General features: G+C 42.2%; 1 protein-coding gene across 12 annotated transcripts in view; it reads right to left on the bottom strand.

Moving 5' to 3' along the window:
* The window catches only part of nfixa (nuclear factor I/Xa), a 233,359-nt gene that overhangs the window by 6,708 nt on the left and 202,966 nt on the right, over window positions 1-23,685 (bottom strand). For 2 of the 12 annotated variants that reach the window (XM_061983781.2, XM_061983784.2), the window contains 7 exons: window positions 22,387-22,422; window positions 21,999-22,126; window positions 20,208-20,282; window positions 14,748-14,876; window positions 10,071-10,240; window positions 5,886-6,033; window positions 3,919-4,007 (listed from right to left, as the gene is read on the bottom strand). In XM_061983781.2, the coding sequence (XP_061839765.1) occupies window positions 3,919-4,007; window positions 5,886-6,033; window positions 10,071-10,240; window positions 14,748-14,876; window positions 20,208-20,282; window positions 21,999-22,126; window positions 22,387-22,422 (775 nt within the window). The remainder of the gene's footprint in view (window positions 1-3,918; window positions 4,008-5,885; window positions 6,034-10,070; window positions 10,241-14,747; window positions 14,877-20,207; window positions 20,283-21,998; window positions 22,127-22,386; window positions 22,423-23,685) is intronic. The other 10 variants (XM_061983787.1, XM_061983785.1, XM_061983788.1 and 7 more) reach the window with 10 other exon arrangements.

Raw genomic sequence — 23,685 nt, 5'->3', positions numbered from 1 at the left:
ACCTGTGCGCTAAAACATATATTTTCCCGGAATAATGCGCCTTAAAAGTCACAAGTCACGGTAGTGCATCAAAAACCGACATCAGTATGTAAAGGATATCACCACATGGGCTCAGGCACACTTAAAAAAAACACTGTCAGTAACTACAGTTTGTCGCTACATCTGTAGGTACAAGTTAAAACTCTACTATGCAAAGTCAAAGCCATTTATCAACAACACCCAGAAACACCGCCGGCTTCGCTGGGCCTGAGCTCATCTAAGATGGACTAATGCAAAGTGGAAAAGTGTTCTGTGGTCCACATTTCAAATTGTTTTTAGAAACTGTGGACGTCGTGTCCTCCGGACCAAAGAGGAAAATAACTATTCGGACTGTTATAGGCGCAAAGTTCAAAAGCCAGCATCTGTGATGGTATGGGGGTGTATTTGTGCCCAAAGCATGGGTGACTTACACATCTGTGAAGGCACCATTAATGCTGAAAGTTACACACAGGTTTTGGAGCAACATATGTTGCCATCCAAGCAACGTCTTTTTTAAAACCCTGCTTATTTCAGCGAGACAATGCCAAACCACATTCTGCACATGTTACAACAGCGTGGCTTCATAGTAAAAGAGTGCGGGTACTAGACTGGCCTGCTTGTAGTCCAGACCTGTCTCCCACTGAAAATGTGTTGTGCATAATGAAGCCTAAAATACCACAACGGAGAACCCGGTCTGTTGAACAACTTAAGCTGTACATCAAGCAAGAATGGAAAAAAAATTCCACCTGAAAAGCTTCAAAAATTGGTCTCTTCAGTTCCCAAACGTTTACAGAGTCTTGTTAAAAGGAAAGGCCATGTAACACAGTGCTAAAAATGCCCCTGTGCCAACTTTTTTGCAATGGGTTGTTGCCATTGAATTCTAAGTTAATGATTATTTGCAAAAAAAAAAAAAAGTTTCTCAGTTCGAACATTAAATATCTTGTCTTTGCAGTGCATTCAATTGAATATAAGTTGAAAAGGATTTGCATTCTGTTTTTATTTACGATTTACACAACGTGCCAACTTCACTGGTTTTGGATTTTGCAGTTGACACTGTGTGATTCCTTTCCCTACTGTGTTGAATATTTACAGAGCTCAGCAGTCCTACACAGTGTAGAATATCAAAGTCATAATGTCAACGATACCACTCGCTGACTCGGGCCTTTTTCTCATTAGCAGCTATAAATAGCAGGGCAGTTGTAGGCAGTAGTGAAAAGGTCCACTGATTAAAAAAGGTCTGATGTATTACACAGCAGTGGGGGTGAAGACGCCACTCACAGGCTGAGCCGCTCCGGCTTCTGCTGACATTCCACAGGCCTTGACCTGGGAAGCACAACAAATCACTCCGCCATGTTATCCCGATATGTGCAAACCCCTTAAAAGTTTCCCCAACTCTACCATCCTGCCTCTTTTTTTCCCCTTCCCATGATTCTTTGGTGTTTGTAGACAATTCCTCCTGCTGGCTTCAACTTCCATTAACCCCCTGCTATCTTCCTCTCCCTCCCCATGTAATCCTTGGCAATGGAAAGTGACCCCCCTTCCCCATGCTCGTCCAAGTCCGACAGCCTATGACATCATGTCTGGTTGCCAGCAGCAACCAGACAGCCGGGACGTGACTGTGGAGTGCAGTGGGCTTCAACTAACTCCCTAGTGCTCGGTCCCTTGCTTTCTTTTCGACAGCCTCCTCTCCCTACTTGCACTGCTAATGTCCCGCCACCAGAGCGCTCCTCAGACCACTTTTTTTCCATACCGCTGCAGTGGGGCCAAAAAAGTGCAGCATAACCTTGTTAGGCTCTCTACCAGGCCAACACTGAAATATACTCTACATTTACCAGAGCAGAATGTTTGAGGAGCGATTGCAAAGGATAAAAAGTGCTCAAGAACAGATGTAAGCTGTTGTCAGGGGGAGGTAGAGACGAGGGGCGAGACTTTTGGCACGGCGTTACATGTTCATGCGAGTGCTCGACGCATGCTCGGGCACATCTGAATGTCCCCTCTGTGCCAGGGCTACATCTGTGCAAGAGTGGTGCAGGTGGGTTAGGGGGGGAGCTTGAAAATGCACGGGAGAGCAGCAGGAGGGGAAAGCGTGCTGCGGCAGCCGAGCGGAGCCGTGCCGAGGTGAGGCAGCAGAGGGACGCTGATTGCTTCCATGTGTGTGCGGAGGGGGGGGGGGAACAGCGAAGCCGAGTTGGCTGCAGGCAGGTGTGGTTAGCCCCTAATGAGAAAAGTTGTGTTGGTGATGGAGGAGGCCCAAGACGCTGCAGCCCAGCGGCAGAGCGCAGCCAAGGCGAAACCACAATGTAGTGCACTGGTGGCCTCACACGCTGCACTAATACACACTGTGGGGCCTTGTGGAGATAAATCAACACGGCTGAAGCTCCAACTAACTGGCGCTGTTTACATTCACTGTGGGGAAACTACGGTGGAGCAGAAACCGTAAACCCGTACTGAAACCTATGTAGGTGGGCGATGACCAATTTCTAGCCCATTAGAATATCCCCCCAGTAGGCCTTACGCAGCAATGCCTTGGATGAGGAAAACTATGATGTCAATTCAAACAAGCACCGCGTCTGAACTCATCTTTCTGGGCGACACAACGTCTCGTGAACACACTGCACCAAAAGTAGAAACCGAGGAAAAGTCGACCAACGGGAACTTTCACAACTTTGAACTCGATCACACAGAATTCAGATTAATTGAAAACAGCCAAGCATGCTGGCAGCCATCTTAAAGGTGACTTCGAGCGTGATTAGTTGTGTCCCAATTCAGGGCTGCAAAGGTAAGTAGCGGTAAGCCTCCGAAAAAATGGAAGAAGAAGGTTGTACTGTACTAAAGAAAAGCCTTTGAAATCATCTTCTGAAAAATGTAGAATTGCAGCTCAGCTAATGATCTTATGTCAAAAAAATACAGGCGGTCCTCATTATATGGTGTTCTGTTTTATAAACCAACTCCCATAAATTATTAATATAATACTGTACAAACTACAAACGTGAATGCGGTGAGACAATACGTAGGTGAACTACTGTAAAACACAGTCGCATTGCTACACAAAGGAAAGTCTTTTTAGTTCTTTCTAGTTACCATTCTATCTTTGACCTCCGTTAGGTCTCCCAAGCATGAGGCAGACTCTTCTGGTGGCAGCGCATAAATGAAAAGTAAAACGCAACATTGTCAAACTGCTCGAAGGTCGCTACCATCATCAAGGATAAAGATGGTACTTTTGATGGCAACATGAACGCTAAGCAGCATAGTGGTCTCATTATTGAGACTTTGTCATCCCAAACAACCACATAAATAAAAGTAATGAGTTGTTTTGTCAAATTATTGTATTTAAATTCTGTATTTTATACATCCTTTATGTGTTGTGTGTACAGTGACTTTTAGCATAATTGTTATTATTTTCTGTCTTATTTATTAATATTATTACAAATATTACTCCTCTACCATTTTATGTATTGTTTTTATTAAATATTTTTTAGATTATAATAATTTTTAGTTATTCTCTAGTACGGATGCATCAAAGGTGGCCTTTTTACTCAATCCTCAGTGCCATGTTTTTTTTGTTGTTTTTCCTTTTAAACTGGTGTAAAGCACTTCGTGTTGCAATGTGCTCCTGTATGCAAACTGCTATATAAATAGAGTTTTGATGATTGATTGATATAAGACCCGACTTACACTAAAACTTACATCACAGTCATATAAGAACAAAACTGATTTGCAACCCGAGGACCACCTGCATCTGCTGTGAATAATTCCTACGAGCCCTTGCATACATTTTTCTGAAACACGGCGTCACGGTGTGCACGCTTGCAGCAAGTGATGAGGAAACACAGGAAACAGAGGCGATACAAGAGATGGACGGGTTGGGTGTTAGTTGAATGAGGGAGGCTGGCAGGGTACCTGAGTCTGCTGGGGGATATTCAGAAAGTTGTCCCGTGTTCCGATGCCGACAAACCGGTTGGGAGCTGTGGAGCCTGGCGTGGAGTATGCTACAAACAGAGAGAAACAAGTGTGTACATGCTTTTATACACATGCATACACACCAAAGCTCTATACTAGAGTTTGATGCTCTCATTGTCATTTTTTGTCTATTCAAATGTTCAGTGCATGGTAATAGATCACTGTCAAACAGACTATTGGGAAAAGACAGTTAAGGGCCGGTGAGGCTGATGCGCTCTTAGTCATATGGCTGATTTGTCCGTGTTGCGGGCAACTTAATTGTTATTTCCCTTCACTTAGCCATGTAATCTGTGGTTACAAAGGGGATGCACAGTCTGTAATGAATAGTGCGAACATGAGGAAGCTATTTCAAATAAGTCACTGATGATCCTCAGCAGCCCCTGGCCCGTAATCATACAAAACCACTGAGGACCCACTGTCGACATAATAATAGGGTGACCATGATGGCAATGATGCTCCGTTTACATTTACAGCGGGTGAAAAAGAGCATGTGACACCGGGTGATGATGTCACAGGATCAAATTTAGGGCAGTTTTGTTCACTGGACTCCGGCATGGAACTTGTCCCTGACTCGACTGAGGGTGTGATGGGTGTAGGGGATAACAATGACAGGGCATGAGAGACGTTTAAACGTGTTGGGCTGTGTTCATAACTGCAATTACAATACCATTGAGAACTACAGGTGAAGGGAAAAACAAAATGTGAAAAAAAACCAGCCAGGGGGGGAAAAGGGTGATATTTATTTATATATGGATATAAATAAATAGTAAAGTGACATGTGGAAAGGGGAGGAAGGTGTGGGGGAGAGAGAGGATGATAGGACAGGAGGAGAGAAAGTCAAAACAAAAGGACGAGAAGGTGCCCCTGTTGCTCCGTCCAGCGCCCCCTCTTGGTGTGCCTCTCCCGTGGCCCGACTCTTTCACTGCACCTGTTTGGGTGCAACCAACCAACCAACCAACCAACACCTCCCTGTTAAACACTCCTCTCCCCTGCTCCCCCAGTGACTAATTATTACATCATTAAGATGGAATAAATTACTCTCCATACATTGTGACTTCTGTGTTCGTAATTATTGTGATATTTGTGTGAAGGCGACAAGGGGATTGGGTGTGGTAAATTGGGGGGCATGTACGTTTTTCTTTTAATGTTTGTTTGTTTTGGAGTCCACGCCAACTGCCCTAATTTTGTTCCCCTAAAAAGAAAAAAAGAGAGAAAAAGAAACAAAGAACTGAGATTATATCAAAAAAAAAAGAAATGAGAGAAAAGGGCGTACAGCCTATGTTAGGTGGACATGCAGGGCTTGTGTCGATCAAAGGCTTTTTGGCTACAGAAGCAACGTGCACAGGGCCCAGCTCTGCTACAAAACTACAGAATCCAACGAGAAGAGGGGGGAAGACCACACTGCCTCTTGTGGTGCTAGCATGAAACCCAACACTAGAGAGCAAGAGAAGCTAGAAGAAAGGTATAGGGATGGACGCAAAGGCATGAGCAGAGCGAAAGAAGCTGAAGCTCAGAGTGAGGGAAAGGGATACAGAAGTGATGGAGAAAGGATCTCTGCTACGGCAAAGGCGTGGCATCTGCCCTAACAGATTTGGACCTTCTACTGTGGCCCAGCACGGTCCAACAAGTGGTGTAGCTCCAGGGGCTGCTGATGGGAATGCAGATTGTGAAAATTACTGCAGTAGCTACTGTCAAAATCCCAAATACGTGCATGTTATTCTATCTCTAATTGTCTAAATGGCACATCAAATCTGGGACTCCTACACGTAATCACACCCAGTCGGGAACAATAAGGTCAAATAAGCTAAGGCTTTATGAGGAGTTGGTTTGGATCGGTGTCTATGACAACTCTGTGGGGAGACTGGGGCAGTAATGGGGGTTTGTGGAGGGGAGTGGGAGTGACTTACACGGAGATGCGGGTGAGCTGAGTCCACCGTCGGTGGGCGTGCTGATGGTTTTAGAGTCGGGCATGGGGAGGGGCACGGGGCGTGCCACTGGGGGTGGCGGGGGCAGCAGAAAGGAGCCCGGCATTTTGCTCTGGCCACCTCCATTAGGCTGCAGACGGACCATATAAACAGGGTGAGCGGGACACACACACCCCCGAGATCACAGGGGGACAAGAGTGACATCCAACACTCACCCAGTGACCCATAGATGGCAACAGCATGCACACAAAAAGGACCGTATACAACCAGAGGAACGACAACACATACACGCATACACACGTAAACCTAACAGTAAAATGATCAGACAGTCCGGTCAAAAAGAATGAAATACACAATAAAAAAAAATGTGCACAACATTTTGTTGCAAACATTTAGGACCTGATCTACTTTCAAGAATGTTGCGTGTATTAAAACACGTGCAAACCTGATAGCACACGCAAAGCTTATCCACTATACTTGTGGACAGAGGATCTGTCTCTTAAGTGAGAAAAATAAGGAGCTCAATCCATTTAGCGCGTCTGTCTTCATGAATGTCCAGAATATTTGCTGATCATCTGAACACCCACAATACTGAGAGACAAAAATGCAACACAGGCAGTGTGATTAATCAAGAATAAAACTGTACTGCGGCCGCTGTTTTGTGTCTTTATTTACTACGTCTAGAAAAGACGTGCAAACCGGCAGTGGTGTAGAAATGGCTGTGACGAAGGAGGTGGTTGCGCTGCAGCTCTGTCCTACGTATGCTTGTCAAAATGTATGGACTGTCAAAAATAAAATTTTTAGACATATCGTCTATTCAGCAATATCGTTTTATGACATTGTAAATGCTGCATGACTTAAACGGCTGATTAAAATAAATTAAATAGATGCATTTTGGTGTCTGCTGGCGTTTTATTTTTATTTTTTTTAAATGGCGTACATTTTTTTTCAATTTAAGAAATATTATAATATATATCATATGTGAACAAATGTCGTGCAATATGCATTTTCTTCCTTTTGGATTATTCCAGACACGTTAATGTGCTGCAGTGTTGTTAAAGTCCACCGCCTACCTGCAGAGCGCACCGTCAAGTGTGCTAAAAATAGTTTCTAATGTCTAAATTGCCATTCTATATTGCAGAAAAGGTGATATGGATTTTTGTTGTATGCTGTTTGTTCAACATTTTAAAACCACACAGGGCATTATAAAACATAATTGTGGAGGGAAACGAGTGCTTCCATGGGAATGAAAAGCCCGTAGTACATGCACAATCCTCATTTGTTACCAACTGTTCACGCAGTCTTAGTAGATCACACGCAACACACCCACCAATACTACACACAAGTTTATAGTTTGCACACGCTGTTTAGCAATATGAGCAATGGATTTTAATTTGTATGTACCATATATTGTTACCAAAATGCGTCCTGTGGCTCGTTTTCTATTGGGCCGTGACATGTTTTCCTGACACAATAAACACGTCACGTCCCAAATTAGAACATTACACATGCAAAAAAAAAAAGAAGAAAGAAATGCCATCCAGCCATCCATTTTCTACCGCTTGTCCCTCTCGGAGTCGCGGGGGCGCTGGAGCCTATCCCAGCTGCACTCGGGCGGAAGGCGGGGTACACCCTGGGACAAGTCACCACCTCATCGCAGGGCCAACACAGATGAGGACAACATTTACACACTTGGGCCATTTTAGTGTTGCCAATCAACCTATCCCCAGGTGCATGTCTTTGGAGGTGGGAGGAAGCCGAAGTACTTTCATGATGACTACAAATTTCTTGCAAGATAAAACATATTTTTGAGTGTGCATAAGGTTTTAGTTGGCATAATAAAAATAATAATAGTAATAACAATAATAATAGTAATAATATTGTATTAGTAAAACATTATAAATATCGTAAGGGGGTTAGATTAGATATTACACTAATTTGCTTTGTTGGCTATGACACAAAGCTAAGTTGTGGATGTTTTGTTCAGATAGGTTTGCAGAGATCGATTGACCTAAATTGTATTTTAGTAGCTTTAATCAGCAAAATGTATAAAGTGGACCACACATCCTTCAATTTTTTTGTATGCAGGCCTCACCGAAAAAAGTTTGGACACCCCTGGTGTAAAGTAAGAAGTCAAACATTAAAAAGCCAAATTTAAAGTAGTGGTCTACAGTACACCCAGCATCCTTTCTACAGATTTAAAGGCCTTCTGAGGACATTGAAAATAAAACATAGGTGCTTCTGGACTTCATCTTGTTCCTCCACCATGTATTGTGCAAAAAATACGACGTTCCCTGTGAGTGATTTAGCCTCATTGTTCCCAGCAGAGCCGCATCACATAGAACGACAGCAGGAATGCAACTGTAATTTCCAGTGTTTTCATGGCCGTTTATGGAGCTCTTCTAAACAAAGTTAAATTTGACCGACTGCGGTTTTGATGCTAACTCGGCCTGAGCTTTTTTTCCCCAGCATGAGCTACATTTATTGCATCCTCCCATGACACCGTGGGGTCAGAACAGCTTTGACCACAACACCAAGTTTGGCATCCGGTTTGAGGACGCTGTCGCCAGTGAAATAAAAAAAAACGTAAACACCTTTATCCTTCCTTCATCCCCCTCTTGCAATTTATGTTACACACTGCATCTGTATTCTCAATCCTAAATAGTTTTTTTTTTTTTGCATTTTTTGAAAGTTTTTCAAAGTTGTTAAAAAACAACAACCCTAAATGTCTGCCAAAACAACTCACAATGTTGCCGTTTGCATGGCAGGCCTGTAGTGGTGCTGATATTCTTGTGTAAAATGACATCAGTCAGTCCGAGAAGTGTCAGCATAAACGAAACATGCACTAACCATTGTTTGCACATAGGGGTGTATTGGTACATGTATTCGAATCAGAGTTTTTGGTACAGAACCTTTTGGTCTGTACTGATTTTCTTGACGATAAACATTATGTGAGGGACTGGAAATATAAGCCATGCGTCAAGTCTGTTATGATAATGCAAGTGACCCTTTAAAATGCTATAAACTATTATTTCTCATTAGTATTTTTTACTATTGTAATTGGAAGGTCAATAACTTTTAGTTATCTTGAATAAGTAAACGAACAAACAAATAAAACCAATTCTCAATTTCTGTTAGCAAAAATTGCACCTTGAAATGCAGTTTTTTCCTCAGTTAGAAAAACCAGGTGGGGTGGTTTGCTTTGTTGTCTTTTTTGTTGTCATCACTTTCCAACAAATTCGGCACACTCGCTTGTTCGTCCGTGTTGATGAGCTCATGTTGCTCATTCGGTTTTAAGCCAAAATAATCCGGGGACATTTGGCTTTGCAATCATCTTTTTTCCTCATAATTCCTCCAGAGGCTCTCTGCCTGTGCATCCTGTGTGTGTGTGTGTGTGTGTGTGTGTGTGTGTGTGTGTGTGTGAGCCAGCGGTCCCACGTCCACCCACCGAGACAAAGATGACTGACAAGAGGGTTCACACCGTTCATTGAATTTTGCTATTGAATAAACATGCTCAGGTGCTAAGAGCCACACAGCTTGCACACCGTTTGAAAGCGAGATAGGAATTAAACAAACACACATGAACATAGCAATGTATCAATCGGCCCAGGCCTTTATAGATAGCAAAAGTGTGCCCTCATGTTCATTGCAAAGGTCCCGTTATATATAGATTACTAAGTTAATAAAGTTTTAGAACCTATGGCAGTTTGTTCACAAAAAGTTTGCTTTTTGTCACACGTCAACAAAAACAGACCAAATTTTCATAAAATTACCCTGTCGGGTTTAACATTTTTTTGTCGACCATTCACTGTATTTTAACGCTGACTTAAGTCACTAGGAAGAATATAGTGGATAGGGACTTGATGAGTTTGTCCACAGATCACCGATGTACGTGGGTTACACAGTATCATTGTTGTGTGGTATGTGAGGACCTAAATGTTTCTCTTTGTGCTTGATAATAAATTGATCCAACCTAAACAACTGGGAGTACGATACCGTCCTGATAACTAGTGTCCACGGTTTTGCAGAACGGGTCTATTTTTTTCAGAAATGTGTAACTTTGACAAAAGAAAAGAAAGAAAAGGAGGATATCCAACACCCTTCTCAATACTTGTTTCCCTCTTGCAAATAACCCTCACACCGTCCCCTCGGCCTTGATTCACTTACCTGTGCACTCGGCTGTCCTGTGCTGTCGGTGCACACGAACTGCACAAACTCCTTAAGCGGGTCCTGGTGGTGGTGGTAGCGTATGGTGGGGTGGGTGAAATAAGGGCTGGACTGCTGGATGATTGAGGAGGAGGGGAAGTGCAGGGCTGAGGCTGAGGCACGGGGGCTCCCTGCAGAGGAGAAGCAACCAGGAAGTAGAGGAAGAGAAATGTGAGTTGGGAAAAACATGACAGCAGAGATATCAAACAGTGCAACCCTATGAGACATATGCTTTAACTAAGCAGCAGTGATTGTGTATGATTTTTGGTCACTCAAACCGCTCGTCGTGCTGACACATTAAATCGCTGTGATTATCTGTACTGTGGTTTACCATCCATAGCTATTGTGCAACATGTGGCCACATTCACTTTATAAATCAGACTCCGCCTGGCATCTCTTCACAGACTTCTCCAGACCTATACTGCATGTATGTGTGCTGCCTTTCCATGTGTGCCTCGCAAACCCACACACACACACACCACTAAGGTACACCAGCCTCACACACACACTTCTTTTATTGGTTGTCAGTGAGGTTTAATCAATCAGCAATGTGCGGCTCTCCTCAGTAGTTTGAAGCTTGATAGAGGATCTCCCCTCGCTCCCAAATGACCAGAAAACACCTCCTGGAGACATTAGTCAGGCAGTCAGGCTCCACTGTCTGTCTCGTCGGCTACAATTCTACGGCTTTGGCAATTTGGCACACCAAACGAGAGATACAAGCTGCTAGGTGAGGGGAGACTGGCGAACAAGCATCTGTGATTTTGTCTGTCACCTACTGTCTCTTGTGTGTGTCGCTACTCACAAAGAGTGTCAGTGTGAGTTGGTTAAACTTCTGCCTTTGTGCAGAACTCAACATTTTTGGGTACTTTTGGGTCCACGCATTGGATGTGCTGGCGCGTAATCGCAAGCCACAATGGCGGTCCCTCCAGACGAGCGTAATCAGACAACAGTCTGCCTGGCAGCTCGCCATGTCAGTCCGGTGCCAACAATGGAACATAAACAATCCAGCACTTAGCCCTGAACACTCACACTCTCACACTAGACCTACACAGGAGGAGCTAACCGTTTCAGCGCATCCAAGGCGGGCCATGGTAACGAGAAATATCTTTCCCTGTATGCACGTCTTTCCTTTCACTCCTGTCTTCCTCCAGGCACTTTATACAACTAGAGGCCTCTAAGGGACATTCCATTTGGACTGCAGCCATTGTAAGGCAGACAGTCCTCCGCTGGAGTGTAAATTTACACATGCACACGTGTGTCTTCAAACTAGGAGACAACCTGGAAACAAACCCCTTAGCTACCCAGTTTGTTACGTCAACTCGTGATCGAATTTGGAAGCTTTTTTTCTTCATGGTTCAAGACACGTCCTTGGGTGTATTTTCTAAATATACCGCAGGGAGAGCTGAAAGTAAAATTCAATACGCTTCAAGACGAGGGCATTGAGTGCAAATGACCTTTACATAGTAGGTGTGGTTTGGCCGCCGACCAAACCATCCCTCTGAGAGTCAAATGGAATGAGAGCGGTGGACATATTTATGCCTTTGAAAAGCGAGCCCGCCAGCCTTCAGGGACTTGTTGGCAAAATTCAGATACAAGGGACGTTGGGAATTCTCCGAGCAGAGTTGGAGAAACCTTGTCGGACATGCTATTGGACCAAAATGCTCAGAGGACAATTTGCCCTTTGTGCCTCAATCAAAAGACGTCATTGGGAACACACTGAAGGAATCTATGGCGTTCTGTGAAAATCTGCTCTCATTAAAACTAGAAACAAGGACAAAAGTGAACATGCTTGGAAAAGACGGCTAACTTTGATGCAAACTACAAAAATATATGTACAGTGATGCAAAAAAGTCTCACACAGCCACTAATTTAGCTGAATGAATAACCTTTTCAAATACTTGGACATCACAATCAGTAAATAGCAGGATAGCTACAGTTACATTTTGGTGAGGAAAATAAAATAGTTATTCACAACTTGGCATCGATGGAAGTATCCACTCCCCAGGATTGTAATGGCCCGTTTGTGGGTCAACCGTCAACAAACGAGATTCTTGTGATTACATTTTCTAAGTGGTGTCAAAGTCAAGGCCTGCGGGCCAGATCCGGCCCGTGAATTAGAACCGGCCAGCAGGCCACAGACACCTGCTGCTGTTTTGCACGCACCAATACTCCATCAGTGTTGGCGTTAGGAATTTTCAAAATGGGATCCCATTAAGTCATAAAAAGGGGTCCCACAGTATATTTTTGGGGTCCCACTTTTTTATAACCGTTTTGAAAACAAATTATAAATGTATGCATTATCCTGTTATATCTCACATTCTATATTGTGTTTTGGAAAAAGTTTGTCATAAACGTTACTTGATTCATTAAAAAAAATAATACAAAAGAAAACAAATTTTTATGCATATGTGAATTTATTCAGTTATAAACATTAATTCACTTTCTTCTTTCCTTCATGGATCTAAACTTTACCGCTGCCGGTAAATTTTTTTATTGTAATATTTTCAGAATGTGTTTGTTCTATTTTTGGCCAAAGTAAGACAAAGAAAACAATCTGAATTTGTCTTTAGTTTTTATGCCATGATTTTAATAGTCCGGCCCGCCTGTGCACAGATTTTCCTCCATGCGTCCCCTGAGCTAAAATGAGTTTGACACCCCTGTTCTAAAGCAACAAATGTAATAATGGCTTAAGACTGACAGCACTAAGAACGTATTTGTGGTGTTTGGTTGTGGTGGTTGAGGGCTCTAAATGACGTTGTTGTCTAATTTGCACAATTGGCTATGATGCAAAATTGAGTGTTTGTGTGTGGGTGGGTAAAATGGAGGTTTTTGGTTTATGTCTTCAGCAATATAAGGCATTATCTAAGGTTTTATTGACTTCAGTGTCTTGTAGGAATGTGGCGATCTATCGGCCACCGATTTGTTTCGGACAATTTTTGTGAAAGTATGTAATCGACATGCCTTTCGATGCCAATCACAAACACTAATCCTCTTTGGCTGATACTGTATTTTTATTTAGTCCCCTTGCTGACAAGCAGCTATCACACAATGATACGTCTCCATACAGTGTATAGCCACTCCTCGAAGATGATAATAATCACATCTATTACAGCAAATAATTTTTAGTATATGAATTATCATTATCAAGTATCATTATCATTGGGGTACAAGGCCGAACATGTTACACACCGAGAGCAAGCCAGGGGCAGGCTTGCAAATAGCTATGCTAATTGCTGAGCTTGCTTTAAACAACAACAATAAATAAGCAATGATGTAAGCTACAAGTTACAAGTTAATTGTAGCTAAGCTACAGGGGAAGCTATCCCCAGAGAATTGTAGCAAGCTACTCTACAAGATACAGGGCAAAAATAGCTTGCTACATTTATACATATTTGACCCCCCAGTATGCATTAAGCTACAGACCCCTATTTAACGACATTTATATCTATGAGCCCACATGTATTATATTAAAGTTAATATAACTTAGAGTGTTTAAATGGACCCAATAAACTGTCATTTAGCTGGGGACACCCTACAACTACCTCTAGGGGTCCCCACACCCCACTGTATGCATTTATTTAGCTTGCCTTTTCTTTGGACCACCGTTATAATGTTATTAATTTTCTCTACCTAGAGTAAAAAGAACAGCATAATCTATATTTTGACAAAAAAAAAAACATTGACTTGTGTGTTGTTTGGGAACAGTTGGTAATGGTTATGTGCAGTAAAACCTTTCATAACCTCAACTCATCTTAATGTGTGTTCCTAAATGTGTCTTTGATGAAGAGAGCAGTTAAAATGTTGGTTTACAGAGTAAACAACTAAAAACTAACGTTTGGGGCATTGTTTTCTCTAAATGCATACATTGGTCTAAATATGGCCAAGGACACGCATCATTGTGGGTTTCCTGCACGTCATCTTCATTACTAAAAGTAAAATATAATCTGCAAGTTAGAATTCCTCTGCCATTTTCAAGTTTTTTTTTTTTGAGTGGTCAGCTTGAAGCGTCCCTCTGTCTCCGACTCCTTCATCGTCATGTGACATGAATGCGTGACTGTTATGATTTTGCTTACTATTTACTTATTACTGTACATAAATGGTACGACATGCTGCATAAACAGTCCCATTATAAAGTGTTTGTGAGCAAGGGCGAAAAAAAAACAGATACCAAATCCTTCTAAGTTAAATTGTGGCGCACTGCCACAAATAAATAAATGAATGGTAAACACTACTATACATCAAGGTAATAGTGTGAAAATGTATAAGCCGTATTGACGACTGAAGTCAAAGCAATCCAAACATGATATGAGCATTAGGGCAAAGGCATGGAGGCAGCAATGATACCATGCAATGACAGTATTAAAACACACAAGCACAACGATGGTGGTTAAAAAAATGTATGGATGAAGATAGACTGAAAGAGAGAGAAACTTAGGCCAAGCCATGACGGTAAAATGAACAATTGAAACTCAGCAGTTGGCACTGCGGAAATGAAAAGTTGTATTTTGGTTTTCCTGTTAAGTTTTGAGGTTCCAACATTTGTCAATCCCTCTTTTCTTCTCTCTCTCTTTTTCAGACTATAAAAAATGGCTGGGGGAAGGAAGGGGGGGTCGTTGCCTTGGTGGTGGGGGCTCTCACCTGGTCTCACTCCTGCCAGCACAGGCAGCGGGTGGTGTGTGAACGCCATGCGGGGGGACCTCGTCTGGGAAGTCAGGGCGTTGAAATCAAACTTCCCCGGCTTCTTAAGTGAACCAGGCGAGGACAGTCCTGGCAAAAAAAAAATAAAAAAAATAAAAATGGAATAAACAAAAAAAAAAAACAAAAAAAAAAAAGTGGGGAGGAGAGGGTGGAAAAGAGAGAGGTGGTTTCAATCAATAAATTGTTGCTTATTAGTTTTTTGTTTTTTTTACTATGCCACATCATTTCTAATTGCATTTTAGGGGAATGATTCTTTAGGTTTTGGGTGTGAATCAGATGACTCAATGCTGCCTGATTGCCTCATTCACACATATAAGAACAAAAAACATAACTCATGTAGAGAGAGGATTCCCAGCTCCCAACTTTGAAGTAACAGGCCGGGCAATATATTACAAGCATGTCTTCATAAGACAAAAATGGGGGAAAAATGACTGAAGCCAATATCAAGCTGGTCTTTGTTTGCAAGCCAAGGCACATCTGTAGCAATAATAACCTCTCACTGTGCCACTGTATGCTTTCTCCATCTCTTCTGTTTCTCTCGGTTTTTGCCTGTCTTTTTTAGGTGCCAACGCCAAACGTGGCCGCCATTATAGCCACAGTCAGCTAGTTGCGGTTTGGCCGCCGCGAGAACCCACAGGCTGGCTGCACGAGAAGAGGGCTTCATTCAGAAATAGCACAAACTGTACAGTATGGACGCGACAGCTGCTGAGTGCGAAAGACAAGCAGACCGACAGAGGAGCTGGGAGAGGGAGGGAAGCACGTGGGAGACATGAAAATATGCGAAGAGAGCTAAGCGAGTGAGAGAGAGCAAAGCTGAACCTGTGAGAAATGCAGCAGTGTTTTTGTTTGTCGATGCGTTGCCCTGACGACATGTATGAAATTGGGATGTCATAAGTTGTTTAAATATGATTATCAGGCGCGCACACTCACACATGCACATACAATGGCTGAACACATAAGCAGCACATGTAACAGCATAAAAATAGACAAAAAAACACAAGCTGTCTTCTTCTAATCTTCCTGACGAGTGAGTGATGAAACTTTTTTTTTTTTTAACGGTTTTTTGGTCTATTTTCGTGGCACCTCCGCATCAAACAGGGCATTAAATACGATTCTTCCTCCAGCTGGATATGTGTGAAAGTGGATGGTGAGTGTGGGGGCGTGCAAAACCTTCCCTCCTGGTGTGAAAGAGTTAAGTCTCAAGCAGGTGGGAGTGAATATGTGTGAACCATTTATGTCTTCAGCCGACATATATTTCTTTTTCATACACATACGCGCGCACACACACGCACACCAACCGTAGCAAAAGTCTGTGGGAGTATTGTACTGTCAGATAAATTCCGAGCGTGAACACAACCTCGGATCCTGCTTCTGACACCAGCAGTTAGTAGCGATGGCTAAGAGACACTAGTACCAATGAGAGCCGCAACTTAAATGACTGAAATTTGAAATATATTTTAGCAGTACGCGCAAAACAGTCAATGACGCTGACGACCACAAAGGAAGACGGGGAATCTGCTGACGACTGACATCTGGGCCCTTAAAGTGCGCCGTTACCATCAGGAGGATGTAAAAGAAAATGTCTCAGCACTTCAGAGACGAAGCAGTCTGCCAATCCGGTTTACATGTGCGCATGTGCCACAACTGCACTCTTTCTCTTCTGGCAAGCCTCGGCGGCGCTCCACTGGCAACCAATCAAGCGCTCCCCTGATGACCCTTCTGTCTCGTTGCACTAACAGGCCTGCCACCAGATGCGCCTCTGAAGCGCACAGACACACTAACAGACATACAATTCTGGACAAGAAAAAAGGGGAGGCTTGGTTTGGACGAGTCAAGGAAGGCCAGGAAACTGCTAGGATTGAAGTCACAAATCTAAGACCATCCAATAGGGCCTTACTGTACACATCACTGAGGCAGCGTGGGATTTATTAAACACTCATTTGCAGCTAATACAAAATCATGGGTATTTTGCCTAAACCCCTCCTTTCTTTATCAGCCCCTTGTGGAGCAGATGTCTCCAGCATCCTCCTGGATCCCAAGGCTATACACACAATCATTCACCATCTGGGACCATGCTTCAGCTGTGCAGGCGCAGGTCTGTGCGTGGAAATCTATGGTGTGTATCTGAATGTGACAGCGTATGAATGTGCCTGGAAGACGTGTGTGTTGTGTGTGGCGAAAGAGGGAGGGAGGAGGGCGCTTCAAGTGGACACACACTGAGGCACACCTGTCTGTGCTTGGTGTTGTTTTTTTTAATCTTCTATCCAAGCACATGGTATGCGAGTGCGTGTGTGTTTACATACACTCCCACCTGGAAGGGAATTCCCAGATGAGTTGGCAGGTGGGATGCTTAGGAAAATGGGATACACACCATACCAACAGCCCTTATTGAATATAATCCTCTCTTTGTGTACCACACCACCCAATCTCTTTATTAACTTGTTCTTTTTAAATAAACAACGCCAACAGTTTTGTAATTCATCAAATTACCTCATGATGGCATTTATTAAGTCAACTGAGCATCTGGTGTGTATTGGGTGTAAGTAATTGAATCGGGACGATGCCTGCATATGTACAAATGACTTTCCAAATTAATATAATCTATTCATCCCCAAGAGTAATGACAATTGAAGAATTTGTGTCTGGTGAAGCGTACTCTGTACACTACATAGATACAACCTTTAGCTCCAGCTTTACAGATACCATGCCACTGCCGCATTAGATGGTATCAGTCAATACAGTTATGTAGTGGTACCAAGCTACTTGATTAAGTGGACCATACCCAACAATTCATTGAGGTACTATTTGAAATACGCTAAGTGGCTAAAACAGGGCTATTCAACTGGGAGCCTGTGGGCCAAATCCGGCCAGGGAATCACACCACACCGGCCCCTTAGTTCAGTTCAAAACAAGGAAGAAATACCTTGAAAAAACAGTTCTGGTGTATACAGGAACTTGGAGCACTGTAAACACATTGGCAGATCCCTGCATTGACATTTTAACCTTACTAGCAAACATAGAACACTGGGGTCCAAACTTAAGGGTTACATAACTAAGGCGTTCCTCAAAGCATCCCTTTGAGTCCTCTCCTTTTTGGCACTTACGATTCCATCCAGCCACTACTACCGCTTATCCAGTTTTTTTTTTGTAATGTGATTTATGTCACTAAGGTGTTGCTGTAGCTTGTTTATTTCAGATACAGTCAGTAGTCATTTGTTTAACTTATTTAGTTATACTAGTGATGTTCCTCAAGGGTCTCTTTTAGGTCCTCTTGTTTTGATCATTTCGCCTATTCAACTGGTGGCCCGGGAGTTCGGTTAAAAAAACTTGTGAGAGACTTACATTTATGCAGCAGATTTCTAAAAACACGAGAGAACTGCCATACAGATGATCTTTGACTAATCTATGGATATTCTCATTCCTCCAGGTCATTGTAATCTCAGGGCATTCAATCGATTGCAACAGGACTGTTTGGTTTTTTCTTAGAAGACATTTTGCCTCTAATCCAATTAGGATTCATAATTTTATGCTCATAGACTTAGATTCGTCAGATCTGGTCTTAGACTTAAATTGGTCAGATCTAGTCTAGTAGCTGGTGCCAAACACCAAATATTTATGGTCCAATAGCAGGAGGGTATGCCTGGGAAAAGCTATCTTAGTGAGAAAAACAACTATTGAGATGCAAAAAAGCAATCCTACTGTCAACGCCAACGACAGTCGGTGTAATTTCCCCTCGTTGGCATTGAGGTATTGCATAGCAAAACGATCGTTGTGGATCGACCACTTACCGCCCAAAATAGTCGGAATCACCTATGTTAACATTCCATTCAGTTGTAAACAAATGGCACACAGGAGCATCTGTGACCAGAATGTTTCTAACTCCTGTTATTTGTTGGAAGCTAAAATGCAGAGTCTTTTAGGAATGGTTAAAAGGACAGGGTTGTATGTGGGAAACAGGTGGTGGCACAGACCACCACCTCTATTCAGGGATGGTTTTTCAACCTTGACATAGATGGCGTCTATCACTCCTCTTTCATACCAGCTGTCCTCCCTGTCCAGAATCTGTACATTGTTGTTCTCAAAGGAGTGTTATTTCTCCTTGATTTGCAGGTAGACAACTGAGTCTTGGCCTGAAGAGTTCACCCGTCTATGCTGTGCCATACGTCGGCTTAGTGGCTGCTTCGTTTCTCCAATATATGAATCATTGCATTCATCATTACACTGGAGATTGTTTTTATGGGTGTGGGGTGTCCCGTCTTTAGGAGGCACTAGTCTCGATCTCAGGGTGTTGCCTGGTTTGAAGTGTACCAAGATGTTGTGTATGTTAAAAATCTTTGTCTAGCTTTTTTGCAGAAAGTCCTAAAACCAGCAGAGCACTCCTGTAACTCTGACAAATCAAATATCTACAATAGAGGACATTGGTTCTCGGGAATATAGATAATAAGACCGAAATAAAAAGCAGTCCTTAGCTTTCTGCAAATGTGATCCCTGGTCTAAGGCGTCCATGTTTTTAAACACTTCCAGCAGGGTGTGATATACAGACACACCAGTGGGCAAAGTCATGCAACAACCCCAGTGGTGGCCCTGATGAGCAGCATCTTAATTACATTTACAACTAAGTGGAGCAAGACCCTCGGAGGCTCCAGTGAGAAACCTAACCAGTGATTTTGGCTGCGTCCATCCCCAGAGTCCTCCCGGCTGTACATGTTTTCAATTAGACAGAAGGGAGAATGGGATGAAAGGCAGCGGCAGGATGCGGGAGGAAGGGTTTAACACCTCTGATCTACAGACGGTAAGCGTCTTAATGAGGGATTTCAAGCCAGGAAGGGACGGAGGGACAGAGAGGTGGAAGCAACGCGGGTACCTTAACACCTGCGGGGGTGGGCAGCACGGTAAGCATGGGCGTTTCAATGTGTGAATGGCTGCCTATGAAGAGGGGTGGCGTCAAATGTGCAGGTGTTGGCGGGCATCTGTGCATGCACATATTATGCATGTGTGTGCGCGCTAAAGCACGACACAGAACCTGTGGAGGTCTGTTTATACATGACTGAGTAACCCTTATGCATGTGTATGTGCCTGCTGCTGTTTTTTCCTTTTCTGGTGACATCTGTCGGTTAAAATGGCATTGGGAGGCCAGACAGGACTTTGGAGAGAAAGCCAGGGATTTTAGGTGAGCTGTGCATGTGTGACAAAGAATGTCCAATTTAAACCGGATAATCCGGAGGAATCCTGCCACTTAACTACAGAGGAAAATGGGGGAAATACAAGGCTGATCAGCATTATCATGACTATAAATTGTTGTCTTTTCATCACCTCACATACAAACATAAAAATACAATATATACTGTTTACAGAGTGTGCGAATAAATAGTACATAAGTGTAATCAATGTTGTTCTAACCATGGTAAGGAAACTGCACGCCATCGTTTTCATGTTTTATCTTCCTCTCCTGCACACTGGCCAAATGGTGCTGCACTGAAAGTGGAGAAGGGTATTGTTAACAACGAGAAAGAAAGACAGCGAGAAAGTGAGACAGGGGATGGCGGAGTTCAGAGTTTACTTCATGGATGTGTTGCAATGGATCGCTGACACATCATTGGCTAAAACTGTGCAGTAATAATACGTTGTTAAGAAGAGCTTAGTTGTTGAGGAGCAGCTTTACTGAACTGTTGTATGGATGAGGTGGAACTAATGATAAACGACACAGAATAAAGAGGGTCATAGCTAGAGCAGGTTACAGCAGTGGTCATGGTTATGATCAAAATACACACTAACATAAAGCTTTTTCATTATGATACTTAATCTGAATCATTGGAACTTGTTACATTCCTATACTATGGTATTATTTATCACCGTTCGCGCAATAAAAATGGAAAACCCATTATTATATATATAAAAAAGAGTTTACGGTCTAAAAAGGTTTCTTTATTTTAGTCAAGTCCATTAGGTGCAGTTTTACTTGGTTTACAATGGACAAATATATATATATGTATGCTATGAATTATGATAATATATAGACACATAATAAAAAAACAAAACAAAAAAAATATGTAAACTATTATTCAATTATATAATAAATGAATAATAATATTAATACAATTCAGCAAGTTACTTTGTTGATATCATGACAGGCATTACACAATAATTGAAAGGGGTATCCCAATACAACGTTTTCATTACTGATATGGTTCCGATATTGATCAGATACATATCGGCACGAATCATACATACTTTAATCATTTGGTGTTGTGGTATGTTAAAAAGGCTTAATTAAGTGAGTCCAACAGAGAAAAACGGTAATGCATTCATTATTAACCGTATGGAATGGACTTATGCTGTCTTTAAATTGAAGTGCAGTGTCCACAATAGTCAAGATCATTCTGTAGTAAATTGAATGATGCAGACCCATTTGTTACTGGATACCTTCCAATGCGCTCCTACCTTAGGGACGTACCTGTAAGTAATATGCAACTATAATTATTTGGCACTTGTTTATATTGACAAATGGCGTGTTTTATAATTCAATATTGTTTAATTAAAAACATTTATTACGTATGTCTAGCTTGTGTGCTATTGTGTGCTTAGCTGTTGTGTAGCTGCCAGCTCCTAGTAGTCTTCGGCCGACCATGTTTACCTTTGTTAAATGACTTCACTAAAATACAAGAAAGGACTAACCTTATGTGCTTATTGGAGGACATTTTGATGTTAACTGGCTGTCCATCTTTGCACAAATAAACACGCTGCACCGATGCATGCAGCAGAGCGCATCTGTTTAGAGATTTTACATGCAAGCCAATATCATCAGATACTTGTTTTATTGCTGATATCCAACCAATATATAATATCAAATTGGATCGAGACACCCCTAATAATCAATGTATCAAAACTATAAATCAAGATATCTATGACACTAAAGTGCTTGTAGTGTCAATAGGCATAATTTAATAAATGAATAAACAAATTCACTTTTCGTAGTCCAATGAGAAGTATTTTGTGAGAACAAAAAACAAGTAAGTGTTACTGGATGAAGAAAGAACAGTGTAAAAATACAGTACATGAAGGACAGTACATGGAGGAGAATACAACTACGCTTATTTGGGGTAGCGAGCCAAGGGGTTAGGTTTGTAGTGTATGGGTGATTGAAAGAGATAAAACAGGTACTCTGTAGAAAATAGATGTGTAGTGTGGTACCTGCATCCATGTCATTGGGCCACGCGCTGGATTGGGATGAGCTGGCAGCAGGCGAGCGTCCAGGATAGAAAACATCATCTGTGGGGCTCTCCAGCTCACTGTCGTCTAACGACTTCCTCTTGGTAGAGCTGGGGGGCAGAGCGCATGGATATGAAAATTATTTATTTGATCATAAAGCAAATCAATAGTAAAAATAACTAATCACAGTTTGCTTAGTGGAAACGAAAAGTTTTGGATCACAACCATGAAAAGTACAAGGCGTGAAAAACACAAATGATCAAAGAACAGTTAGAAGTACAATAGAAGCAAACACAGTTAGGACTTGCGCTCTGTGTCTTTTTTCTGTACATATGTCATGAGTTAGTGTGTCTTTGTGTTCGTTAACTACCTCCGTGGAAGGTGTGCGTACAGTTCCACCTCAGACCTAAAGTGACGGTGGGGCGACAAGAGGCCAGAAGAAAGGAAAAGACAATTTAAGAAAGACAAAGAGGAAACGCAGAGAGACAGCAATTGTTCACAAATAGCACTTTTTTCCACTGCTAAGTAGCATTTTGGCTTGGCTTTCCACTTCAATGGAGTACAGCGAGAAGTTGCGAATGTACCACAAGGCGTTAAACGCATCAGTTAGATCTAGTCACAAGTTACTGAAATAGGGAAGCATCTGCATTCAATGTGGTTGTTCTTTAGCGGACACATTTTATCCAAGAGGAGACAAAGGGCATCACGAAAGGGGGACTGCTGCAACTAAGTGAAGACTGTGAAGTACAACACAAGTTAATGTTAGCATGTGTGTTTAATTGAGTCATTTCTCGTCACGCACCAACAAATGATACACTAAATTACATGCACTAAAAACAATTTATGCATATATTTGGCTTGAAACCAGCTCTAAACATGTTAACCCCTTAATTAAATTGTGTTTCAATTTTTAAGGGTTAAATTAACATACCTAAATTATGCAATTGGAAACCAGTTCCCTCCTGCATGTATAGTTTTTGACTGAGCTAGCATACAAGTGAGCTTTCTACGCATGTGCCAGTTTCTGTGAAGGACCATGGCGTCGTTCCTAAAGGGGAGCTATGATGAATTTGGTTTTTCTGAGTTATAAATGTTGTTACAATGTTAGATACTCATGTTAAACAATGCCAAAGCGCCAAATCATAAAGTGCATTTCGGCGTAAGCTTGCATGCAGTTTTGGCTGCCTTTGTTCGCAGTGTTTTGCAGTCTGGCTATGTCGTGACATCACAGCGAGGTGGACGCACTTATTTAAACATTATGTCAAGCTCTCTGCCAGAGGGGGAGGAGCTTCCTCTCCTTTGCTTCAGGCTATGAGGAAAGTATTATTTTCATCTAATCGGGGCTTGCACATAACAATGACGTGCGACATGTAGTGACATAATTGCTAGTCTGAATTGATCGGAGAGCATGCGGGTGTTGCTATGTTGTGACCGGGAAAACTTATATAATGTTCATAAAATGTATTTTCGATTGTGTCTGAAAAAAATAGCGGTGACTACCTCAAGATACATTTTCAAAAGATAACTTATGATACATGTGGAGAGGGTGGGCCTTGGTTTCATTTGCAATCTGGGACCGGGACACAATAGAACATCTTGCAGATAGACTCAAAAAAATGGGTTATAAAGGTGACTATGGAGCAAAATTGACAGTAAAGCTTATCTAGTA

The sequence above is a fragment of the Nerophis lumbriciformis genome, linkage group LG25 (assembly GCF_033978685.3).
Source record: "Nerophis lumbriciformis linkage group LG25, RoL_Nlum_v2.1, whole genome shotgun sequence".
Classification (NCBI taxonomy): Eukaryota; Metazoa; Chordata; class Actinopteri; order Syngnathiformes; family Syngnathidae; genus Nerophis; species Nerophis lumbriciformis.
This window is presented reverse-complemented; position numbering and strand designations above follow the sequence as displayed.